The sequence below is a fragment of the Haliotis rufescens genome, unplaced genomic scaffold (genome assembly GCF_023055435.1).
Source record: "Haliotis rufescens isolate VD_foot unplaced genomic scaffold, xgHalRufe1.0.p SCAF_1, whole genome shotgun sequence".
Classification (NCBI taxonomy): domain Eukaryota; kingdom Metazoa; phylum Mollusca; class Gastropoda; order Lepetellida; family Haliotidae; genus Haliotis; species Haliotis rufescens.
Genome location: NW_025963779.1, coordinates 22,783,795 through 22,811,633, shown reverse-complemented (window position 1 = coordinate 22,811,633; position 27,839 = coordinate 22,783,795). Strand labels below are relative to the sequence as shown.

Sequence of the window (27,839 nt, the reverse complement as noted above, 5' to 3'; positions counted from 1 at the left end):
TGTGAAAAATAATTTTCACAACATATAATTTCAACGAGGTACACGTAGTAGAGTAAATAAATACACCATGTGTTACCCTGATGAGACTTATGAGCGTATACAGTGCCACATAGTATGTGGTGTTTGACTATCCATTAAATTATTCACACAACATTCGACACTATTTCACCCAAACATCATCATCTCCGTGTGAATTCCGATCAGCCAGTGTCTGGATTAACGAATCACACATACAGAGCTAGTCCTGCACCATGACTGTGGAATATATTTATTTTATTTAAAAAATCTAGAAACGCAAGCAAGTCTAGCCAGCTCTAGCTAGCTCTTCTATTCCATATGAAATCAGCATAGGGATTTATTTTATTTAAGTTAAGAAGGATATTGTGTAATATAAGATTTCAGAGACTAATGTTAGTCCAATACAGAGCTACCATGCTTCAAAGCAAGGCTACAATGCTTGAACTGTAACTGGCGGAATTCTCTTGGCTCTGTTTATGTTTTATATTAAAGACAACGACCAACACATCTTTAAATATATTCATTTAAGAGACTTTATGCCAGTCTAAGTTATACCCTATTATGGTTTTATATTATATAATATTTACATTGAATAATACGTTGAATAAAGGAATGTCACATAAGGGTTTCCGGATTCTCGGGGTTCAGAATAACGCGGTTTCACTCCTACTTCCCTCACGTCAACGTTATAGTCATATGCCATATCAATATATATAGGTGCCTCTGTCAATGTATTAAATTTCATTTTAAAAGGAAGATCTATGGATTTTCAGTTTTCTCCTTAATCGTGTTAAAGGCCCCGTTATCTTATCTGAGACAACTCAGTATATACGACCTAAGGAGTGTGTTTTCTTTCCAGATAGATTTCTTTCAGCCTCTCAGAACCCAGCCTACCCGTAACTGGCGCAGATCTTACCCGCCCTAATAACGCTGCTATGTGAACCACTCCCGCCTTTCATACACGTGTATTTGAAGAAGCTAAACTGCTTCACCGCGAGCTATGAAAACAATTTATATCGAACGTCCATTTAACGTGATAGACAGGGGAGGTAACTGAGGTAGGACTCCCGAAATAATATTTGACTCTTGAGCGGAACAAAAGGTGGGTATCCCATTGGTTGGTGAGAGTTAGATCATAGCTCACTGTCATAAACGAAGCGTCAAGTGACGTCACATAATTCAATTAAGTGATTGGCTAAAACATGTGTCACCTTTATCCAACTGCCGTACACCCTACCTACCCACACAAATCCTATTAGCCCGATCTACGTTAATTCACAGCGTTAAGCCCTAGGGCAACACCAGGTAGACGAGTCAATCGTGAGGGGTGAGAGAATCACTCAGTCTCTGTGTGCACAATAAGCTAAGTGTTTCTCTGAACGTGGGGAGAATAGGCCTGGTCTTCCTCGTCAGCTCACGACATCGAATAGTGACGACAATTTAAGGAGTTTCAATGATGGACAAAAATGTGGGCGTGTCAATCTCTAGCGGTTATTAATCAGTGCAACTCTCTGATATAAAGCAAGCGCTGGCGATACATGTGCAAACCGCAGTGCACGTGTGTGGATCAAGCACTATGGCTGAGACGACGGGAAGCTGTGTTTCTCTATATATCGCCACCGGCGTTGTCACCGTCACAGTACTACTGTTGTACATACGCCGAGCAAAGAGCAGGTAAATATCCCATCTTACCTGACATTGTATAACAGACAGAATATAGTTTTACCGCAGTAAACACACAGATCTCTTTATGCTAATTCTGTTACTTTGATTGTGTAGGTAGCGGCCAGGTCTGGGGCCAGTGTTTATACCCGGACGTCAGTGCTAATTAAGTAGTGCTAAGTGGCTGGCCATTTATTATAAGAAGTGGGGTGGGGGATGGCGGAATTGGTCGGTATCATACTTTGCTGATCCCCGAACTTAATGTAACATTTTCGAGCATCCACCCCCCTCCCACACACACCGCCCCAGTCCATGTTCCCCCCCCCCCCCCCCCCCCCCCCCCCGATTACTAAATGAACAGTCTCTAAAATGAACAGTCTCTAAACAGTGTTCTAATTTATAACTTTGAAAAACTTTGAAAAAATATATTCTTTTTTTTTGTCATGACTCCCCACCCGACAACCCCTTATTCTTACCGGCCACCCCCTCCCCTACACCCCCCTTAGCTACATTAGTTGGGCACTTAATATTTAGCCGTTCGTATTCAAGTAAAGACTCTTGGCTTGTGTTATATTATATATATGGATTCATATCTTTGTCTTTGTCAGTAGTTGGGTAGGCAAATGGTTTAAGCGTTTACTCATCACGTCAGTTCGATTCTCCACTCTCCACTGTTTATAGCACCCTCTAATTATCAACAGCCGTGATATTGCTGGAATGTGGCGATGTACCACATCGACTCATTCAAACTTTGTCCTGGTTCAAACAAAATCCACATTCTGTGTTCAGTAAATGTGAAGAAGATGATGATTACAGAGACATCACGCATTGTCGTCTATGTTCAATCTTTTAATATGAAATCAGCTGTGAGAAAACACTACTTGGGCAGTGTTATTTATGTTAAAACCCACATAAAACACACGGGAGTAGAGGATTGGAACGTAGCTATTGTCAGCGCTCTGGTGTATCTACTGTCACTCGTATAGTTTCATGTTACAACTATGAGGAAAAAAGATAACAACATGTTTGTGCAGTACACATGGCTATTGAGGAAAAAGCTAATACTTTTAATTTATCCTGGTGACCGCTTTTCTAATCAGTACTGTTAAACGTGACATGTGAATAACTGTTCCCAAACGTGACAAGGGAATAACTGTTCCTAAACGTGACAAGGGAATAACTGTTCCTAAACGTGACAAGGGAATAACTGTTCCTAAACGTGACAAGGGAATAACTGTTCCTAAACGTGACAAGGGATAACTGTTCCTAAACGTGACAAGGGCATAACTGTTCCTAAACGTGACAAGGGATAACTGTTCCTAAACGTGACAAGGGAATAACTGTTTCTAAACGTGACAAGGGAATAACTGTTCCTAAACGTGACAAGGGATAACTGTTCCTAAACGTGACAAGGGAATAACTGTTCCTAAACGTGACAAGGGATAACTGTTCCTAAACGTGACAAGGGAATAACTGTTCCTAAACGTGACAAGGGCATAACTGTTCCTAAACGTGACAAGGGAATAACTGTTTCTAAACGTGACAAGGGATAACTGTTCCTAAACGTGACAAGGGCATAACTGTTCCTAAACGTGACAAGGGCATAACTGTTCCTAAACGTGACAAGGGAATAACTGTTTCTAAACGTGACAAGGGAATAACTGTTCCTAAACGTGACAAGGGAATAACTGTTCCTAAACGTGACAAGGGAATAACTGTTCCTAAACGTGACAAGGGAATAACTGTTTCTAAACGTGACAAGGGAATAACTGTTCCTAAACGTGACAAGGGATAACTGTTCCTAAACGTGACAAGGGCATAACTGTTCCTAAACGTGACAAGGGATAACTGTTCCTAAACGTGACAAGGGAATAACTGTTTCTAAACGTGACAAGGGAATAACTGTTCCTAAACGTGACAAGGGATAACTGTTCCTAAACGTGACAAGGGAATAACTGTTTCTAAACGTGACAAGGGAATAACTGTTCCTAAACGTGACAAGGGAATAACTGTTTCTAAACGTGACAAGGGAATAACTGTTCCTAAACGTGACAAGGGATAACTGTTTCTAAACGTGACAAGGGAATAACTGTTCCTAAACGTGACAAGGGAATAACTGTTCCTAAACGTGACAAGGTAATAACTGCCCTTAAAATTTGCACAGGAATAACATTTGTTATACGTGACATCGAAATAACTGTTCTTACAAGTGACATCGGAATAACCGTTCACTGACATGGGAATAACTGTTCATAAAATTGACATTGGATTGACTGTTCTTAAAATTGACACTGGAATAACTGTGTTATACGTGATATCGTAATATGGCAATTTCTGATCTTTAGATATTGAGCTTATACAATTGCTATTAATTATATATATTTATCTTATATACAAACATTTCACCCATGTTTAAATAAACTACCACAAACCATTCAACACATGGCACCAGGTCCAGTGGTCTGTCACACGCAGCAATATTCCAGCAATACGACGGCGGCGCATGTACATAATCGAGGCTGGACCAGACAATCCAGTGATTGAAATAAAGAGCAATACCCTAAGCGGTTTGGATAAGCTGACACAAAAACAACAAAGTCACCGTTTCTGACCACCCGATCCACAGAGTCGCCTCTCACGACCATCAAACCGGTTCCTGGTGATTGATTCAAACCCTTGATCTCCCCATAGCCAGTATGCGATTGTATAAGGAACAGCCCTGTTGTCTACGTTGAGCCGTGGCCCCTTTTGTCGACATATAGTGTGATTTAATGTTTCAATAAGGACCTCATTATCTGGTGTTAAAACGATACGTGCACAAATAGACTTGTAGTGGTTGTCCCAGTACAGGGAAACATCTTCGTGGCAAGGAGAGGTCACATATACATTATCAATCAACTGTAACAGCGGATACATTATTAACATACCATGGCACACTGTGTATTTCAACATTCACACATGACTAATCAGCAAGAGGGAAACCCACCAAGCTGATCAATGGCTGATGGTGTCTGTACCTTAGCTTTACCCAACACGGTCCCGTTTGTTCCCGGGGCAGAACAGATCCTTATAGTTTCCGTCAGGGCTGGGTCCTAGCTTGTAGGGGCGGTCGGGTAGCCTAGTGGTTAAAGCGTTCGCTCGTCACGCCGAAGACCCGGGTTCGATTCCCGACGTGGGTACATTGTGTGGTGTCCCCCGCCGTAATATTGCTGGAATATTGCTAAAAGCGGCGTAAAACCATACTCACTCACTCACTCCTAGCTTGTACCCCAATGTCTGTCTCTCTGTAGGGATATGAAGTGGGACAAGGGTGTGTCAGGGATATGGAGTGTGACAAGGGTGTGTCAGGGATATAGAGTGGGACTAGGGTGTTTCAGGGATATGGAGTGTGACAAGGGTGTGTCAGGGATATGGAGTGTGACTAGGGTGTGTCAGGGATATGGAGTGTGACTAGGGTGTGTCAGGGATATGGAGTGGGACAAGGGTGTGTCAGGGATATGGAGTGTGACAAGGGTGTGTCAGGGATATGGAGTGTGACGAGGGTGTGTCAGGGATATGGAGTGTGACGAGGGTGTGTCAGGGATATGGAGTGGGACTAGGGTGAGTCAGGGATATGGAGTGGGACAAGGGTGTGTCAGGGATATGGAGTGGGACTAGGGTGTGTCAGGGATATGGAGTGGGACTAGGGTGTGTCAGGGATATGGAGTAGGACTAGGGTGTGTCAGGGATATGGAGTGTGACAAGGGTGTGTCAGGGATATAGAGTGGGACTAGGGTGTTTCAGGGATATGGAGTGTGACAAGGGTGTGTCAGGGATATGGAGTGTGACGAGGGTGTGTCAGGGATATGGAGTGTGACTAGGGTGTGTCAGGGATATGGAGTGTGACAAGGGTGTGTCAGGGATATGGAGTGTGACAAGGGTGTGTCAGGGATATGGAGTGTGACGAGGGTGTGTCAGGGATATGGAGCGTGACGAGGGTGTGTCAGGGATATGGAGTGGGACTAGGGTGAGTCAGGGATAGGGAGTGGGACAAGGGTGTGTCAGGGATATGGAGTGGGACTAGGGTGTGTCAGGGATATGGAGTGGGACTAGGGTGTGTCAGGGATATGGAGTGGGACTAGGGTGTGTCAGGGATATGGAGTGGGACTAGGTTGTGTCAGGGATATGGAGTAGGACTAGGGTGTGTCAGGGATATGGAGTGGGACTAGGGTGCGTCAGGGATATGGAGTGGGACTAGGGTGTGTCAGGGATATGGAGTAGGACTAGGGTGCGTCAGGGATATGGAGTGGGACTAGGGTGTGTCAGGGATATGGAGTAGGACTAGGGTGTGTCAGGGATATGGAGTGGGACTAGGGTGTGTCAGGGATATGGAGTAGGACTAGGGTGTGTCAGGGATATGGAGTGGGACTAGGGTGCGTCAGGGATATGGAGTGTGACTAGGGTGTGTCAGGGATATGGAGTGGGACTAGGGTGTGTCAGGGATATGGAGTGGGACTAGGGTGTGTCAGCATAGCCCGACAGAGTGGCTCATGCGATCAACCACTGATTTACAATCCATCTTGATATCATTATACTATTGCTTATTTCGACAATTACGTCACTCACTCTTTACTTAAGTAAAGTTGCTTTTACAATGAAATAAATGATAATTATAGTTTGGTTAATTCTTCTAGTGAATACAAAATCTTCAGGTTGTGTGCAAAGTTTTATTATGCTGTTTTACGGAGTAAGGTTGCACTGAACGGCTATAGTGCATTCAATGTTTTCGTGATAGTTCACCATGCGCAAGGTCGCACTGTACATCGTCGACATGAGTGCATTGATAAGAGGCTGGGAGAGTGTATGGATAAGTTAACATAACATAACATATGTAGCAGACATATATGTATATGAACCAGTTGCTAAATCTGAAACAGCATCACTGCAATCAATCATGATGTACAAAACGGTGCCATTTCCTGTTTGGAAAAATTTCGAAACAAAACCAACTCAAACAGAATTTAGAGGAGTCTAGGGCTATCGTTTTCTTAGGCATATTAACACATCAATCGAGGGCTTAAAACCTATTATGCACTCCAGCTATATCATGAGGGTGCAATTCGTTAAACAAGCTAATCCCAGGAAGGCACACTGGATACATCGTGTAGCATGGCAGCATTTACTCATTTGATATTTTGTATTCCGCGTGTATAAATGACCCTTCTTAAGGCCAGGGAAGGACTATGCTCGGGCGTTGGTGCATACGTAATCACACACACCTGTTTTGTACAAGAACCACGTGTTGTGAGCTGTGATGTTCGTAGAGCAGGGTGCATCTGGAACTGCTTGTAACACTGTCCACCTCTTTCAACCCTCGATAAATCTTATACATCAAACCAATATTCAAGGCGAAAGTTGGCATGTTTGGTTTAAATAGTTTCCATTAAAACCACTTAACACCATCCTCCATATGCCCGAACACTCCACACTCAAAACACATGCTTCAAGTGAAGAACAATGTAAATTTGCAACTTACTTTTGACAGCTAATGGAAACCAGGACATTCTACAAATGATGAGGCAGTCCACTGCACAATAAATGTTGATTTTGTTAATTAGAGTAAACATTATATTATTTAGGATCCTCCCATATGCTTCCCTGTTATGGAGACCCATCTTGAAGAATGAATGCCTAAACTGGATCAATAGCTAAGTTCACATTTTTCGAAATATCCTTCCCTCTGAAACAGTACTTTTCATTCAGAAAAAAATAGTCTATCATTGGTGTCCCTAAAACTGCCAAATGTTTTGAATCAGTGTGATCAATGTTGAAAATGTCATTTTGACGATTACCCTTTTGCGTGTAACATTGTAGTAAGACCTTCCACACACAGTTCCCTCGTGCGTCTGGATGTATAACATTTGGAACACCTCCTCTGACACCTCTTCGTTCATGGAGTTAACAGTGTGTGTATTTGATTCCAACAATGCCTCTATAATCTGCGCTCTGACGTTTATGCTCAATAAGAACGAAAAAGATATCATTTATATTTGCCGACCTGGCTGACATTTCATTGTGACCTTTGTAGCGTAATGTCGCAAATATTCCAGAAAACGTGTATGATGTACATATGGTCTTGCTACTCTATTTTCACTTTACCGTTTACAAGTTATGGAGATTGCCTTTCTATTCCGAAAGGATATGTTGTGATAAATATTTAAATCATATCCTGCTTATTTGCCGACCGATTAACAATATAATCGGGTGGTTTAAATGTATGACTTCGTGTGTTGTTTTTTGTCGTGTTTATGCTATCAACCAAATATGTTACAGTCTGTTTGGATTTAGCCTACCAACTTACATACAGCTTGATATGTGGACCAGGTTTTATGACATTCTTGTATTTGTGTGACTGGTGGGTATTTCCAGTATAGCAGGACATGCTTCCCTTTTTAGCTAACACCTGGTGTCATCACTGATTTTCAGTGATCCATTCATATAATTTTCACCGCTATTTTGCCTTTGACTCCCAATTGAATCTATTTCGACTGAGGGGGAGTGGGATAGCCTAGTGGCAAAAGCGTACGCTTATCACGCCAAAGGCCCTGGTTCGATTTCCCATGTGGGTACAATGTGTGAAGCCCATTTCTGGTGTCCACGCCGTGATATTGCGCGAATATTGATAAAAGTGGCGTCAACTCCCTCACTCGCTCACTCACTCGCTAACGTTATATATTTTCAAAGCCGAAACCACGCATGCATCAAGCTCGCCGACTTGGTTGATGCATTTCATCCTATCCCCATTGCGTAGATCGATGACTAGGGTGTGTCAGGGATATGGAGTGGGACTAGGATGTGTCAGGGATATGGAGTGGGACTAGGGTGTGTCAGGGATATGGAGTAGGACTAGGGTGTGTCAGCATAGCCCGACAGTGTGGCTCATGCTATCAACCATTGATTTACAATCCATCTTGATATCATTATACTATTGCTTATTTCGACCATTACGTCACTCACTCATTACTGAGGTAAAGTTGCTTTTACAATGAAATAAATGATAATTATAGTTTGGTTAATTCTTCTAGTGAATACAAAATCTTCAGGTAGTGTGCAAAGTTTTATTATGCTGTTTTACGGAGTAAGGTTGCACTGAACGGCTATAGTGCATTCAATGTTTTCGTGATAGTTCACCATGCGCAAGGTCGCACTGTACATCGTCGACATGAGTGCATTGATAAGAGGCTGTGAGAGTGTATGGATAAGTTAACATAACATAACATATGTAGCAGACAGTATGCGAACCAGTTGCTAAATCTGAAACAGCATCACTGCAATCAATCATGATGTACAAAACGGTGCCATTTCCTGTTTGGAAAGATTTCGAAACAAAACCCACTCAAACAGAATTTAGAGGAGTCTAGGGCTATCGTTTTCTTAGGCATATTAACACATCAATCGAGGGCTTAAAACCTATTATGCACTCCAGCTATATCATGAGGGTGCAATTCGTTAAACAAGCCAATCCCAGGAAGGCACACTGGATACATCGTGTAGCATGGCAGCATTTACTCATTTGATATTTTGTATTCCGCGTGTATAAATGACCCTTCTTAAGGCCAGGGAAGGACTATGCTCGGGCGTTGGTGCATACGTAATCACACACACCTGTTTTGTACAAGAACCACGTGTTGTGAGCTGTGATGTTCGTAGAGCAGGGTGCATCTGGAACTGCTTGTAACACTGTCCACCTCTTTCAACCCTCGATAAATCTTATACATCAAACCAATATTCAAGGCGAAAGTTGGCATGTTTGGTTTAAATAGTTTCCATTAAAACCACTTAACGCAATCCTCCATATTCCCGAACACTCCACACTCAAAACACATGCTTCAGGCGAAGAACAATGTAAATTTGCAACTTACTTTTGACAGCTAATGGAAACCAGGACATTCTACAAATGATGAGGTAGTCCACTGCACAATAAATGTTGATTTTGTTAATTAGAGTAAACATTATATTATTTAGGATCCTCCCATATGCTTCCCTGTTATGGAGACCCATCTTGAAGAATGAATGCCTAAACTGGATCAATAGCTAAGTTCACATTTTTCGAAATATTCTTCCCTCTGAAACAGTTCTTTTCATTCAGAAAAAAATGGTCCATCATTGGTGTCCCTAAAACTGCCAAATGTTTTGAATCAGTGTGATCAATGTTGAAAATGTCATTTTGACGATTACCCTTTTGCGTTTAACATTGTAGTAAGACCTTCCACACACAGTTCCCTCGTGCGTCTGGATGTATAACATTTGGAACACCTCCTCTGACACCTCTTCGTTCATGGAGTTAACAGTGTGTGTATTTGATTCCAACAATGCCTCTATAATCTGCGCTCTGACGTTTATGCTCAATAAGAACGAAAAAGATATCATTTATATTTGCCGACCTGGCTGACATTTAAGTGTGACCTTTGCAGTGTAATGTCGCAAATATTCCAGAAAACGTGTATGATGTACATATGGTCTTGCTACTCTATTTTCACTTTACCGTTTACAAGTTATGGAGATTGCCTTTCTATTCCGAAAGGATATGTTGTGATAAATATTTAAATCATATCCTGCTTATTTGCCGACCGATTAACAATATAATCGGGTGGTTTAAATGTATGACTTCGTGTGTTGTTTTTTGTCGTGTTTATGCTATCAACCAAATATGTTACAGTCTGTTTGGATTTAGCCTACCAACTTACATACAGCTTGATATGTGGACCAGGTTTTATGACATTCCTGTATTTGTGTGACTGGTGGGTATTTCCAGTATAGCAGGACATGCTTCCCTTTTTAGCTAACACCTGGTGTCATCACTGATTTTCAGTGATCCATTCATATAATTTTCACCGCTATTTTGCCTTTGACTCCCAATTGAATCTATTTCGACTGAGGGGGAGTGGGATAGCCTAGTGGCAAAAGCGTACGCTTATCACGGCAAAGGCCCTGGTTCGATTTCCCATGTGGGTACAATGTGTGAAGCCCATTTCTGGTGTCCACGCCGTGATATTGCGCGAATATTGATAAAAGTGGCGTCAACTCCCTCACTCGCTCACTCACTCGCTAACGTTATATATTTTCAAAGCCGAAACCACGCATGCATCAAGCTCGCCGACTTGGTTGATGCATTTCATCCTATCCCCATTGCGTAGATCGATGCTCATGATGTCAATCACTAGATTGCCGATCCAGACTCAGTTAGTTACAGACCGCCGTCATATAGCTAGAATATTTCTTAGTGCCGCGTTAAACAACAAACAATCAAACAACCTGCTTGTAACCAGCTGTTCACGTGTGTAAACTGATCTGTCCGAGTTGGAACATCTGGTCTGTGTGTTCAACTAACACAACACATGATATTGTATGGTAGTAACAGTTCTAAAATTCTCTCTGTCATATCGATACATCATCATAGATACCAATACCGATGTAGTCACCATGGAGCCATGTCTTGCCACCGTCTGTTATATCGATACATCGTCACTAATACCAACAACGATGTAGTCGCCATGGAGCCATGTCTTGCCACCGTCTGTCATATCGATACATCGTCACAGATACCAATACCGATGTAGTTACCATGGAGCCATGTCTTGCCACCGTCTGTCATATCGATACATCGTCACAGATACCAATACCGATGTAGTCACCATGGAGCCATGTCTTGCCACCGTCTGTCATATCGATACATCATCACAGATACCAATACCGATGTAGTCACCATGGAGCCATGTCTTGCCACCGTCTGTCATATCGATACATCGTCACAGATACCAATACCGATGTAGTTACCATGGAGCCATGTCTTGCCACCGTCTGTCATATCGATACATCGTCACAGATACCAATACCGATGTAGTCACCATGGAGCCATGTCTTGCCACCGTCTGTCATATCGATACATCATCACAGATACCAATACCGATGTAGTCACCATGGAGCCATGTCTTGCCACCGTCTGTCATATCGATACATCGTCACAGATACCAATACCGATGTAGTCACCACGCGTGGAGCCACGCGTTGCCACTCTGTCCTAAGATACGACCCATGTGTGCAAACGTCGATCGACCCTGACTAGACATACAACACAAAGTCTGGATATACGTGTCGGTTGATGGAGACCTTTACCCTTATGTTTGCTTAACTGCTTGTTTTCGCACCACATTCATTTAGCAAGATATGTTTATTTCTTATGGACTGCAGCATGTGTTTTTGGATTAAAATTATTAGCAATACTCCTCTTCTACTCTTAACTCTCGGACGAAGAGGCTTAGTCAATTTACGATAATATCGGAACAGTAAGCATGACATCCGTTGTGGTTTCAGTACACTGTTCAACTGAACATATTTGTGCATTTTGTGGGCGTGTATTTGCCCCGAGGTGTTTGTTTAGTTCAGGAACATTCTACGGTTCATATCAACAAGTAGGACACACTTCCTTAGAGTCAGGACAATGTATGTGAATTGTGCAGTTTCTAGGTGGGACAGCACAGGTCGACGAAACCTCGTGAGGATTTATCATGAATGAATATTTTGAAATAACACTTTTGATACTGACCCTTACTTGACCATCTAACAGTAACAGTATCAAAGTTCAAAGCCTATAATTACACATCACGCTGAATGAAAACAGCGATGTAAGCTTACTACATGCAACTGATTTTGATTACTTTACCTTGGTTTGGAAGCTGCATATTCTTCATTATCCCTTGTTTGGAAGGCTGAACACATTTGATTTTGTGATGCTGTATGTCTGTAAACCCCACTGTACACCCGTCATGACGTGATACTGTATGTCTGTAAACCCCACTGTACACCCGTCATGACGTGATACTGTATGTCTGTAAACCCCACTGCACACCCGTCATGACGTGATACTGTATGTCTGTAAACCCCACTGTACACCCGTCATGACGTGATACTGTATGTCCGTAAACCCCACTGCACACCCGTCATGACGTGATACTGTATGTCTGTAAACCCCACTGTACGCCAGTGATGTCGTGATACTGTATGTCTGTAAACCCCACTGTACACCCGTCATGACGTGATACTGTATGTCTGTAAACCCCACTGCACACCCGTCATGACGTGATACTGTATGTCTGTAAACCCCACTGTACGCCAGTGATGTCGTGATACTGTATGTCTGTAAACCCCACTGTACACCCGTCATGACGTGATACTGTATGTCTGTAAACCCCACTGTACGCCAGTGATGTCGTGATACTGTATGTCTGTAAACCCCACTGTACACCCGTCATGACGTGATACTGTATGTCTGTAAACCCCATTGTACCCCCGTCATGACGTGATACTGTATGTCTGTAACCCCACTATACGCCAGTGATGTCGTGATACTGTATGTCTGTAAACCCCACTGTACACCCGTCATGACGTGATACTGTATGTCTGTAAACCCCACTGTACACCCGCCATGACGTGATACTGTATGTCTGTAAACCCCACTGTACACCCGTCATGACGTGATACTGTATGTCTGTAAACCCCACTGTACACCCGCCATGACGTGATACTGTATGTCTGTAAACCCCACTGTACGCCAGTGACGTCGTGATACTGTATGTCTGTAAACCCCACTGTACACCCGTCATGACGTGATACTGTATGTTTGTAAACCCCACTGTACACCCGCCATGACGTGATACTGTATGTCTGTAAACCCCACTGTACACCCGTCATGACGTGATACTGTATGTCTGTAAACCCCACTGTACACCCGTCATGACGTGATACTGTATGTCTGTAAACCCCACTGTACACCCGCCATGACGTGATACTGTATGTCTGTAAACCCCACTGTACGCCAGTGATGTCGTGATACTGTATGTCTGTGAACCCCACTGTGCACCCGTCATGACGTGATACTGTATGTCTGTAAACCCCACTGTACACCCGTCATGTCGTGATACTGTATGTCTGTTAACCCCACTGTACACCGTCATGACGTGATACTGTATGTCTGTAAACCCCACTGTACACCGTCATGACGTGATACTGTATGTCTGTAAACCCCACTGTACGCCAGTGATGTCGTGATACTGTATGTCTGTAAACCCCACTGTACACCCGTCATGACGTGATACTGTATGTCTGTAAACCCCACTGTACACCCGCCATGACGTGATACTGTATGTCTGTAAACCCCACTGTACGCCAGTGATGTCGTGATACTGTATGTCTGTAAACCCCACTGTACACCCGTCATGACGTGATACTGTATGTCTGTAAACCCCACTGTACACCCGCCATGACGTGATACTGTATGTCTGTAAACCCCACTGTACACCCGTCATGACGTGATACTGTATGTCTGTAAACCCCACTGTACACCCGCCATGACGTGATACTGTATGTCTGTAAACCCCACTGTACACCCGTCATGACGTGATACTGTATGTCTGTAAACCCCACTGTACACCCGCCATGACGTGATACTGTATGTCTGTAACCCCACTGTACGCCAGTGATGTCGTGATACTGTATGTCTGTGAACCCCACTGTGCACCCGTCATGACGTGATACTGTATGTCTGTAAACCCCACTGTACACCCGTCATGACGTGATACTGTATGTCTGTAAACCCCACTGTACACCGTCATGACGTGATACTGTATGTCTGTGAACCCCACTGTACGCCAGTGATGTCGTGATACTGTATGTCTGTGAACCCCACTGTACACCCGTCATGACGTGATACTGTATGTCTGTGAACCCCACTGTACGCCAGTGATGTCGTGATACTGTATGTCTGTAAACCCCACTGTACGCCAGTGATGTCGTGATACTGTATGTCTGTAAACCCCACTGTACACCCGTCATGACGTGATACTGTATGTCTGTAAACCCCACTGTACGCCAGTGATGTCGTGATACTGTATGTCTGTAAACCCCACTGTACACCCGTCATGACGTGATACTGTATGTCTGTAAACCCCATTGTACCCCCGTCATGACGTGATACTGTATGTCTGTAACCCCACTATACGCCAGTGATGTCGTGATACTGTATGTCTGTAAACCCCACTGTACACCCGTCATGACGTGATACTGTATGTCTGTAAACCCCACTGTACACCCGCCATGACGTGATACTGTATGTCTGTAAACCCCACTGTACACCCGTCATGACGTGATACTGTATGTCTGTAAACCCCACTGTACACCCGCCATGACGTGATACTGTATGTCTGTAAACCCCACTGTACGCCAGTGACGTCGTGATACTGTATGTCTGTAAACCCCACTGTACACCCGTCATGACGTGATACTGTATGTTTGTAAACCCCACTGTACACCCGTCATGACGTGATACTGTATGTCTGTAAACCCCACTGTACACCCGTCATGACGTGATACTGTATGTCTGTAAACCCCACTGTACACCCGTCATGACGTGATACTGTATGTCTGTAAACCCCACTGTACACCCGCCATGACGTGATACTGTATGTCTGTAAACCCCACTGTACGCCAGTGATGTCGTGATACTGTATGTCTGTGAACCCCACTGTGCACCCGTCATGACGTGATACTGTATGTCTGTAAACCCCACTGTACACCCGTCATGTCGTGATACTGTATGTCTGTTAACCCCACTGTACACCGTCATGACGTGATACTGTATGTCTGTGAACCCCACTGTACACCGTCATGACGTGATACTGTATGTCTGTAAACCCCACTGTACGCCAGTGATGTCGTGATACTGTATGTCTGTAAACCCCACTGTACACCCGTCATGACGTGATACTGTATGTCTGTAAACCCCACTGTACACCCGCCATGACGTGATACTGTATGTCTGTAAACCCCACTGTACGCCAGTGATGTCGTGATACTGTATGTCTGTAAACCCCACTGTACACCCGTCATGACGTGATACTGTATGTCTGTAAACCCCACTGTACACCCGCCATGACGTGATACTGTATGTCTGTAAACCCCACTGTACACCCGTCATGACGTGATACTGTATGTCTGTAAACCCCACTGTACACCCGCCATGACGTGATACTGTATGTCTGTAAACCCCACTGTACACCCGTCATGACGTGATACTGTATGTCTGTAAACCCCACTGTACACCCGCCATGACGTGATACTGTATGTCTGTAACCCCACTGTACGCCAGTGATGTCGTGATACTGTATGTCTGTGAACCCCACTGTGCACCCGTCATGACGTGATACTGTATGTCTGTAAACCCCACTGTACACCCGTCATGACGTGATACTGTATGTCTGTAAACCCCACTGTACACCGTCATGACGTGATACTGTATGTCTGTGAACCCCACTGTACGCCAGTGATGTCGTGATACTGTATGTCTGTGAACCCCACTGTACACCCGTCATGACGTGATACTGTATGTCTGTGAACCCCACTGTACGCCAGTGATGTCGTGATACTGTATGTCTGTAAACCCCACTGTACGCCAGTGATGTCGTGATACTGTATGTCTGTAAACCCCACGGTACACCCGTCATGACGTGATACTGTATGTCTGTAAACCCCACTGTACACCCGCCATGACGTGATACTGTATGTCTGTAAACCCCACTGTACACCCGTCATGACGTGATACTGTATGTCTGTAAACCCCACTGTACACCCGCCATGACGTGATACTGTATGTCTGTAAACCCCACTGTACACCCGTCATGACGTGATACTGTATGTCTGTAAACCCCACTGTACACCCGCCATGACGTGATACTGTATGTCTGTAACCCCACTGTACGCCAGTGATGTCGTGATACTGTATTTCTGTAAACCCCACTGTGCACCCGTCATGACGTGATACTGTATGTCTGTAAACCCCACTGTACACCCGTCATGACGTGATACTGTATGTTTGTAAACCCCACTGTACACCGTCATGACGTGATACTGTATGTCTGTGAACCCCACTGTACGCCAGTGATGTCGTGATACTGTATGTCTGTGAACCCCACTGTACACCGTCATGACGTGATACTGTATGTCTGTGAACCCCACTGTACGCCAGTGATGTCGTGATACTGTATGTCTGTGAACCCCACTGTACACCGTCATGACGTGATACTGTATGTCTGTGAACCCCACTGTACGCCAGTGATGTCGTGATACTGTATGTCTGTAAACCCCACTGTACGCCAGTGATGTCGTGATACTGTATGTCTGTAAACCCCACTGTACGCCAGTGATGTCGTGATACTGTATGTCTGTGAACCCCACTGTACGCCAGTGATGTCGTGATACTGTATGTCTGTGAACCCCACTGTACGCCAGTGATGTCGTGATACTGTATGTCTGTGAACCCCACTGTACGCCAGTGATGTCGTGATACTGTATGTCTGTGAACCCCACTGTACGCCAGTGATGTCGTGATACTGTATGTCTGTGAACCCCAATGTTAGCTGTAGGTCCCCTGCTAATACCGTCATGTATTGATGAGTTGTTATTTATTTAGTAAACCAATGTTGCCGTGTTCATGTCTTCCACGTCATTCTTTCCTATTATTACATTTTCTTGATATAATACCTCAACACAATGTTCTAAATGGCAAGTGATGCAGCCGCTATTTTGTTTACATAAAACGTGATGTTTTCTTTCGGTTTAGTTAAAACAGAATGTCTATTAGTATTTCTTATTTCATTAGTATATGTGTCAAAGTGATGGATGTATTCGTTAGTTGTTATCGTAACATGCAGGAAACTCGGCAATAGGTATAAAGAAACTCTCCGAGCATGCCATGGGTTGTATAGGCACTTTGTAGATGTTTTTATTTTATTTTATCCGCATGCTTCGGGATATAAAAAGTCTGTGACTTAGGGAGAAAACATGAAACTATCGTTGTTGTCGTTGTGCGCACTCACATCACATATGCTGACGTCACAGCATATAACTTCATGGACATTGTAGCTTGTTGAGATCTCCATCAGACTGGGCTTTCCTCCCACATGAAGCTCACACGCCGTAATAGAACTGAAATACTGCTCAAAGCGGCATTAAACCCACTCACTAATTCACACTGAGACTCATTCTGCTGATTTCGACGTAAGCTGAAAGCAGCCATCAATATGTTTTGCTACTGCTATATGCCATCAAAATGTTATGTAAAGGTATGCCGTTCTCGAGGCTAATTTGCTCAGCTTTATCGCTACAAAACCAACCGACCTCTCTTCGTCATGGAGCAGTGTGTCTAAGATCACATATAATCTAACAAGGGATCATCCTGCTTTAGGAATGCAGACATATTTTTAAACTTAGAGGCCCATTGACTTCAAGATATATAATACATTGGATTATTTATGAACGCAGATAAGAAAGGTGGCGAGGTAAAGCGGGTCAGGTGATCGGGTCAGGTGATTATGTAAGTTACTTCACTTCTTTCCTGTACAAATAACTTCACTTCTTTAATGCCCAATTCTTTAAAAGAAATCACTGATACATATCTTTATTCTGATTCTACAACATATTTCCGCTAGACTGTACGTACTAACCCCCCGCACCCGATAACATTCACGCCTATATTTAAACCATGTCGCTGAATGAAGATAGTCAAACGATAAACACCAGTCTGTTAACATGAATACATGGCAAAGTTTCATGTCAAAAGATAATCACCAAGCGACAATGTTAAAAAATCACATTCATCGATGAGTGAACATTGTCAATAGACAAGTACCACGTGATATTGTTTTCATAAAACAACGTCACCGCCCAGTGAACATAGCCAATAGAGAAACGCCACGTGACAATTGCGATATCTGTACCTCTGCATGCTTCCGGTGCGTAGTACCTGGGTGTGTATGCAAGGTCGCCAAAGGGCCAGTGGGTTTCTCCTGTATGCTGTAAGCGACATCGTGGGATATTAATGACATCTACATGTTGATGTGCTGCAAGCTGTGCGACACTTTTCACAATGATTGTCCTGAAATATGTGTACGTGGGTGTTTAAAAAAAATCAAAACTGAGGACAACTTAATGCATGTAGGATTTCCTCATGTCGTGACTTTAAACTTTTCTTATAGACGCGTGTCAAGAGTCTCTCGTGTATGACGGGGACACAGAACCATTTATGAATGAACAGCCAGTTGCAGTTTGAACACTACTGAATATTTCCCATGCTTGACATATATGATGGAGTAGTCACTGAGTGGGTGAGCGAGTACATGAGATTTTACTCCACATTAAGCAATATTACGGTGGAGGAGACAAGGCGGTGTCAGAACACGGGTCTTGGCCTCACGATGTCATAATGTATGTACGTTAACGCCACTGTAGATCCGGCATGACGTGATACTGTATGTATTTAAACTCCAATGTACACCAGTGATGTCGTGATACTGTATGTATGTTAACCCCACTGTACATCCGTCATGGCGTGATACTGTATGCATGAAACCCCACTGTAAACCGCCATGACTTGATACTGTATGCATGTAAACACCACTTTAGACGCGTCATCATGTGATACTGTATGTATGTAAACACCACTGTAAACCCGTTATGACGTGATACTGTATGTCTGTAAATCCCACTGTACACCCGTCATGACGTGATACTGTATGTATGTAAACCCCACTGTACACTCGCCATGACGTGATACTGTATGTCTGTAAACACCACTGTACACCCGTCATGGCGTGATACTGTATGTCTGTAAACCCCACTGTACACCCGTCATGACGTGATACTGTATGTCTGTAAACCCCACTGTACACCCGTCATGACGTGATACTGTATGTCTGTAAACCCCAATGTACACCCGTCATGACGTGATACTGTATGCATGTAAACCCCACTTTAGACCCATCATGACATCATACTGTATGTATTTAAACTCCAGTGTACACCAGTGATGTCGTGATACTGTATGTATGTAAACACCACTGTAAAACCGTCATGACGTGATACCGTAATTATGTAAACCCCACTGTACACCCGTCATGACGTGATACTGTATGCATGTAAACACCACTTTAGACTCATCACCACGTGATACTGTGTGTTTTAAAACCCCGCTGTACACCAGAGATGAAGCGATACTGTATGTCTGTAAACCCCACTGTACACTCGCCATGACGTGATACTGTATGTCTGTAAACACCACTGTACACCCGTCATAGCGTGATACTGTATGTATGTCAACACCACTCTACACCCGCCATGACGTGATACCGTATGTCTGTAAACCCCACTGTACACCCGTCATGACGTGATACTGTATGACTGTAAACCCCACTATACATCCGTCATGACGTGATACTGTAATTATGTAAACACCACTGTACACCCGTCATGGCGTGATAATGTATGTATGTCAACACCACTGTACACGCGTCATGGCGTGATACTGTATGTCTGTAAACCCCACTCTACACCCGTCATGACGTGATACTCTATGTCTGTAAACACCACTGTACACCCGTCATGACGTGATACTGTATGTCTGTAAACACCACTGTACACCCGTCATGACGTGATACTGTATGTCTGTAAACACCACTGTACACCCGTCATGGCGTGATACTGCATGTCTGTAAACCCCACTGTACACCAGTGATGTCGTGATACTGTATGAATTTAAACTTCAATGTACACCAGTGATGTCGTGATACTGTATGTCTGTAAACCCCACTGTAAACCCGTCATGACGTGATACTGCATGTCTGTAAACCCCAATGTACACCCGTCATGACGTGATACTGTATGCATGTAAACCCCACTTTAGACCCATCATGACATCATACTGTATGTATTTAAACTCCAGTGTACACCAGTGATGTCGTGATACTGTATGTATGTAAACACCACTGTAAAACCGTCATGACGTGATACCGTCATTATGTTAACCCCACTGTACGACCGTCATGACGTGATACTGTATGTATGTAAACACCACTTTAGACTCATCACCACGTGATACTGTGTTTTAAAACCCCGCTGTACACCAGAGATGAAGCGATACTGTATGTCTGTAAACCCCACTGTACACTCGCCATGACGTGATACTGTATGTATGTAAACACCACTGTACACCCGTCATAGCGTGATACTGTATGTATGTCAACACCACTCTACACCCGCCATGACGTGATACCGTATGTCTGTAAACCCCACTGTACACCCGTCATGACTGGATACTGTATGACTGTAAACCCCACTATACACCCGTCATGACGTGATACTGTAATTATGTAAACACCACTGTACACCCGTCATGGCGTGATAATGTATGTATGTCAACACCACTGTACACGCGTCATGGCGTGATACTGTATGTCTGTAAACCCCATTCTACACCCGCCATGACGTGATACTGTATGTCTGTAAACCCCACTGTACACCCGTCATGACGTGATACTGTATGTCTGTAAACACCACTGTACACCCGTCATGGCGTGATACTGTATGTCTGTAAACACCACTGTACACCCGTCATGACGTGATACTGTATGTCTGTAAACACCACTGTACACCCGTCATGGCGTGATACTACATGTCTGTAAACCCCACTGTACACCAGTGATGTCGTGATACTGTATGTATTTAAACTTCAATGTACACCAGTGATGTCGTGATACTGTATGTCTGTAAACCCCACTGTAAACCCGTCATGACGTGATACTGTATGTCTGTAAACCCCACTGTACAACCGCCATGACGTGATACTGTATGTATTTAAACTTCAATGTACACCAGTGATGTCGTGATACTGTATGTACGTAAACCCCACTTAGACCCGTCATGACGTGATACTGTATGTCTGTAAACCCCACTGTACACCCGTCATGACTTGATACTGTATGTATGTAAACCCAACCGTACACCAGTGATGTCGTGATACTGTATGTATATAAACCCCACTGTACACCCGTCATGACGTGATACTGTATGTATGTAAACCCCACTGTACACCAGTGATGTCGTGATGCTGTATGTCTGTAAACCCCACTGTACACCCGTCATGACGTGATACTGTATGTATTTAAACTCCAATGTACACCAGTGATGTCGTGATACTCTATGCATGTAAACAGCACTTTAGACCCGTCCCGGCGTGATACTGTATGTATGTAAACCCCACTGTACACCCGTCATGACTTGATACTGTATGTCTGTAAACCCCACTGTACACCCGTCATGACGTGATACTGTATGTATTTAAACTCCAGTGTACACCAGTGATGTCGTGATACTGTATGTATGTAAACACCACTGTAAAACCGTCATGACGTGATACCGTAATTATGTAAACCCCACTGTACGACCGTCATGACGTGATACTGTATGTATGTAAACACCACTTTAGACTCATCACCACGTGATACTGTGTTTTAAAACCCCGCTGTACACCAGAGATGAAGCGATACTGTATGTCTGTAAACCCCACTGTACACTCGCCATGACGTGATACTGTATGTATGTAAACACCACTGTACACCCGTCATAGCGTGATACTGTATGTATGTCAACACCACTCTACACCCGCCATGACGTGATACCGTATGTCTGTAAACCCCACTGTACACCCGTCATGACTGGATACTGTATGACTGTAAACCCCACTATACACCCGTCATGACGTGATACTGTAATTATGTAAACACCACTGTACACCCGTCATGGCGTGATAATGTATGTATGTCAACACCACTGTACACGCGTCATGGCGTGATACTGTATGTCTGTAAACCCCATTCTACACCCGCCATGACGTGATACTGTATGTCTGTAAACCCCACTGTACACCCGTCATGACGTGATACTGTATGTCTGTAAACACCACTGTACACCCGTCATGACGTGATACTGTATGTCTGTAAACACCACTGTACACCCGTCATGACGTGATACTGTATGTCTGTAAACACCACTGTACACCCGTCATGGCGTGATACTACATGTCTGTAAACCCCACTGTACACCAGTGATGTCGTGATACTGTATGTATTTAAACTTCAATGTACACCAGTGATGTCGTGATACTGTATGTCTGTAAACCCCACTGTAAACCCGTCATGACGTGATACTGTATGTCTGTAAACCCCACTGTACAACCGCCATGACGTGATACTGTATGTATTTAAACTTCAATGTACACCAGTGATGTCGTGATACTGTATGTACGTAAACCCCACTTAGACCCGTCATGACGTGATACTGTATGTCTGTAAACCCCACTGTACACCCGTCATGACTTGATACTGTATGTATGTAAACCCAACCGTACACCAGTGATGTCGTGATACTGTATGTATATAAACCCCACTGTACACCCGTCATGACGTGATACTGTATGTATGTAAACCCCACTGTACACCAGTGATGTCGTGATGCTGTATGTCTGTAAACCCCACTGTACACCCGTCATGACGTGATACTGTATGTATTTAAACTCCAATGTACACCAGTGATGTCGTGATACTCTATGCATGTAAACAGCACTTTAGACCCGTCCCGGCGTGATACTGTATGTATGTAAACCCCACTGTACACCCGTCATGACTTGATACTGTATGTCTGTAAACCCCACTGTACACCCGTCATGACGTGATACTGTATGTCTGTAAACCCCACTGTACACCCGTCATGACGTGATACTGTATGTAAGTAAACCCCACTGTACATCAGTGATGGCGTGATACTGTTTGTCTGTAAACCCCACTATAGACCCGTCATGACGTGATACTGTATGTATGTAAACCCGACTGTACACCAGTGATGTCGTGATACTGTATGTATGTAAACCCCACTGTACACCCGTCATGACGTGATGCTGTATGTCTGTAAACCCCACTGTACACCCGTTATGACGTGATACTGTATGTCTGTAAACACCACTGTACACCCGTCATGACGTGATACTGTATGTCTGTAAACCCCACTGTACACCAGTGGTGACGTGATGCTGTATGTCTGTAAACCCCACTGTACACCAGTGATGTCGTGATACTGTATGTCTGTAAACACCACTGTACACCAGAGATGACGGGATACTGTATGTCTGTAAACCCCACTGTACACCTCCTCAACCCACGCAAGTAGGTATGTGCTTGTTATGTGAAACGCACACGCGTATATATCAGATTTATTATGACCATACTCTTGTGTTCCAGCATCACGACATGCGCATTATGTCTTGACCAAGTGTCGTGTTTTCTCAACGTGATTGTTGGGCTGATCATATTTCCTGAAGAATATCGTGATGAATCATGCACTGAGCGACCTGGCGGCCTGCCTCCGTATGGCTTCATAATGTCTCACATCACAAAGGCTACATAAACAGAACTGGAGCTGTTCCAGGGATGAAATAATTAAAAGAACACAAAAGGAAACAAGCACAAAAATTAAAAAAATAAAATATATAAATATGTTCTTTAACGAACTAACGAACATTATTAAAAAGAACGAATGAATGAGACAACGCTTTAGAAGAATGATTGAAATCAGTCAAACAATCAATCAATCACTTTTAGTAACCCACCACACACAACTTCCGTTTCCTCTTTCAACGTTCATCAGACAATCAACGTAACTATGACGATACTCCTGTATTGCTAGGTTTAATGTGGTTTAAACGGTTGTATCGCACCCAATCAGGTTCAGATTCAGTTTATTCTCAAGGAATCAGGGTCAACGGTTCGTTCTAATTAACTTACATAAACATACTATATATCTGGACAAATTTGTTATATCTTTTAGCCTTTGGGGTGATACTGTTCTACAGAGTTTACAAATATTTGGCCACATGAAGAATTATTTTTGGAACATACAGACGTTTTTGTTGGAGAAGAGCTTCGCATCTAAAAATCTAGTGAAACTCATGTCCTACTGAATCAATGTACGCCGACTGCAAGACATACTGATTGTTTCTATTCAATATTCCCTAGCCCTGCGGAGCCCCACCCCCGGGATACCGTGATGCTGCACCAGCTGGGTAAAGGCGTCCACGCCCCTAGCATCAGCCCCTTCGTCCTCAAACTCGAGACATACCTCAGGATGTCCAACATACCATACAAGGTAGGAAGGTTCTAAATGTACACGTGACGCGTAGAGGTCAAGATTACAGATGGGTCTTCAGCAACCCATGCTTGTCGTAAGAGGCGACTAACGGAATCGGGACGTCAGGCTCGCTGACTTGGTTGATGCATGTAATCAGAGTATATGGTCTCTGATGTAATCGTATCCCAAATGCGAAGATCGATGCCCATGATGTCAATCACTAGATTGACTGGTCCAGACACGATTATTTACAGATGGCCGTCACACACGTTGAATATTCGTATTACGAAAAACGCACCTCCCATGTTGGCAACCCAACCCCAATAATAAGGGACTAGTTCGTCAGTAGGAAAATGAGTGAGTGAGTTGGGTTTAACGCCGCTTTTTTAACATTATTCCAGTTATATCGCGGCGTGTCAGCTTAATGTGGGAGGAAAGCCCGAAGTGATGCAAGTCTTAGACCTTTACCACTTCGGTGAAACCCACGAGCACGGGTATGGTGCTGACAAACCTAGAAACATAATAGGGGTGAACTGGGATTCGAACCCACAAACATAGGTTTCTGGCGTGTCCAGGGGACGCAACTCTGCACAGCGAATCGCGGCGCCCTAGACGACTGGGCCACCCGTGCCCCGTCAGTAGGAAGGGATACAACTGGATGTTGGGAATGAATTATGTGATATGATCATGACGTTCTTTATTATTCCAACGTTCTACATTTCAGAATCTGTTCGACAAAAAAATGTCCAGCAAAGGGAAAACTCCCTGGATTGAATACAACGGAGAGCAAGTCCCAGACTCCGAATTCTGTATAGAATACCTCAATGCCAAGTTTAATGTGGATCTGAACTCCAAATTTAGCCAATCAGACAGAGCCATAGGTAGAGCGTTCCGAAAACTGGCAGAGGAAGATGTCTATTGGTACGTTTAACATAATGTATTTTAACAGTAGTTTCGATAGTCGTAATTTATTGTTTAAAGGTATTGATATTGCCTGCAGTGTTCTAAAACAAGTCAAGGCAATGACCTGGCTAGATACTTATAGAAACAAATTCTATTTCCGCGTGTTCCAAATCGCAGCAATGATATTGACTGGATACCACGGCGGTAAAAACATGAAGTGCAAGAAAAGTGGCAGTTACAGTCCAATTACAAGACGATGGCGGTTATTGTCTAAGAAAGACAAGTGCTACCACAATTTGTTTGTCGTGCACAATTCTTTTCACATTGATTTTTTTCTGAGGATATGTGTCAGAAGTAACCCGGAAATAGAAATTATATATGTTTTCTCATCTTTTATTCAGGTATATTGGTCTTTCAAGATGTGTGTATGATAGGCACAGGACTATATTCTCTCGGCTTGGTCTAAGATGGCTGATAAGAAAAATATTAGAGCGGAAGGCGTTGACGAGCGCATGGCATCATGGGATAGGACGGCACTCAGAGACGGAAGTGACGCACATTGCAGTTGGAGACTTGAAGGCTCTGTCCGACTTCATAGGTGAGTCAAGTATGCTGGTATCCGGTCCGTGTTGGACCACCATTCATCCATGGTCATTGGTGCTTTGTTTGTTTGTATGTTTGTTGTTTAACGCCACACTCAGCAATATTCCAACTATATGACGGCGTTCTGTAAATAATCGAGTCTGGACCAGACAATCCAGTGATTGACATCATGAGCATCGATCCACGCAATTTGGATACGATGACATGTATCATCACTCACTCACTCTGCATGTCTTACAGGTGACAAAAGGTTCCTACTCGGAGACACCCCGTGCCAGGAGGACTGTGCAGTGTTCGGGATCCTGGCCCAGGTGGTGTGGCAGATGCCCGGATCAGACGGAGAGAGAGCAGTTAACGGTAACACATACACAGCAAGCATGTCAGCGTGTACAACCTCCTTTATCCAATGCTATCTGTTTTCATAACATTCGTAATCACCCGATTCGCTATTTAATGAAAAGCTATACTCTGACCTTGCATCCACAAGAAATACTGATTACCGTCGAAAGTATGTGTTTGACTTAATGTTGGCAAAGGCCAAGTAACGATATTTTTATAAGACCTTGCGTGTCTATTATACCTGCAATAGATGTCGAACAAATCATTGTGTATGTTTTACTACATTCGGAAAAGAGAATACTCGTATCTCAACTGTGGTGATCCAGCATAAAAGGTGAGTGAGTGAGTAGGGTTTAACGCCGCTTTTAACAGTATTCAAGTTATATCGCGGCGTGTCAGCTTAATGTGGGAGGAAAGCCCGAAGTGATGCAGGCCTCAGACGTTTACCACTTCGGTGAAACCCACGAGCACGGGTATGGTGCTGACAAACCTAGAAAAATAATCGGGGCGAACCGGGATTCGAACCCACAATCATAGGTTTCTGGCGTGCCCAAGGGACGCAACTCTGCACAGCGAATCGCGGCGCCTTAGACGACTGGGCCACCCGTGCCCCCTCCAGCATAAATAGAGGATATTATATGAGTGTTCATGTCATACTATGTTTACGACACGAGTGTATGACATGAACACTCTTATAATGTTCTATTTATTACCGAAGAAGATGTCTATACAGAGACGAATTTTAGAATTCAATCGCAACAGCAGCGGAATTATAATTTGTATGATGACGTCAACAAATCTTCAGCTATGACGTCGTTTCTAATGTGACGTCATTCCGACCTCACGTCACCATAAGATTCGAATGACGTCAACAATGCCGTCCGGATGACGGAAACAATACACTGTTCTCTCGTGACGTGATGTGACCCAAGCTAGGGCACATATGATTATTATGAACACCGATATGTTTGCCCTCGTAGGTAAAAAATGATCTTATTACCCACTCGGTGATCATATAGGTGGTGAGATACTAAATCCGTGCTTGACACGCGTGCGTACAAGGTTGTTCTCGTTTTATTCGTTTTGATTGGATAACCGTGACCTCTGTCACACCGGAACTATATTTTTTCAATCATAAAAAAACCGAGACGTCATTCACTTTCACAAATCTTTACGAGACAGAACTGAAGGAATCTCATGAAAATGAAACATTTACAACACTTTATTAAACCAAAGACGATAGTCACAAGCATCAAATTCGCTTTGCATTC

The 27,839-nt window shown here is 43.6% G+C and overlaps 1 protein-coding gene across 1 annotated transcript in view; it reads left to right on the top strand.

Annotated features, from left to right (window-relative positions):
- The first annotated feature begins 1,285 nt into the window (after positions 1-1,285).
- The window catches only part of LOC124131588 (failed axon connections homolog), a 29,121-nt gene continuing 2,567 nt past the window's right edge, over positions 1,286-27,839 (top strand). Inside the window, exons 1-5 of the mRNA XM_046494955.2 lie at positions 1,286-1,692; positions 24,612-24,741; positions 25,448-25,644; positions 26,028-26,224; positions 26,470-26,586. Of these exons, the coding sequence (XP_046350911.1) occupies positions 1,595-1,692; positions 24,612-24,741; positions 25,448-25,644; positions 26,028-26,224; positions 26,470-26,586 (739 nt within the window). The 5' untranslated portion in view covers positions 1,286-1,594. The remainder of the gene's footprint in view (positions 1,693-24,611; positions 24,742-25,447; positions 25,645-26,027; positions 26,225-26,469; positions 26,587-27,839) is intronic.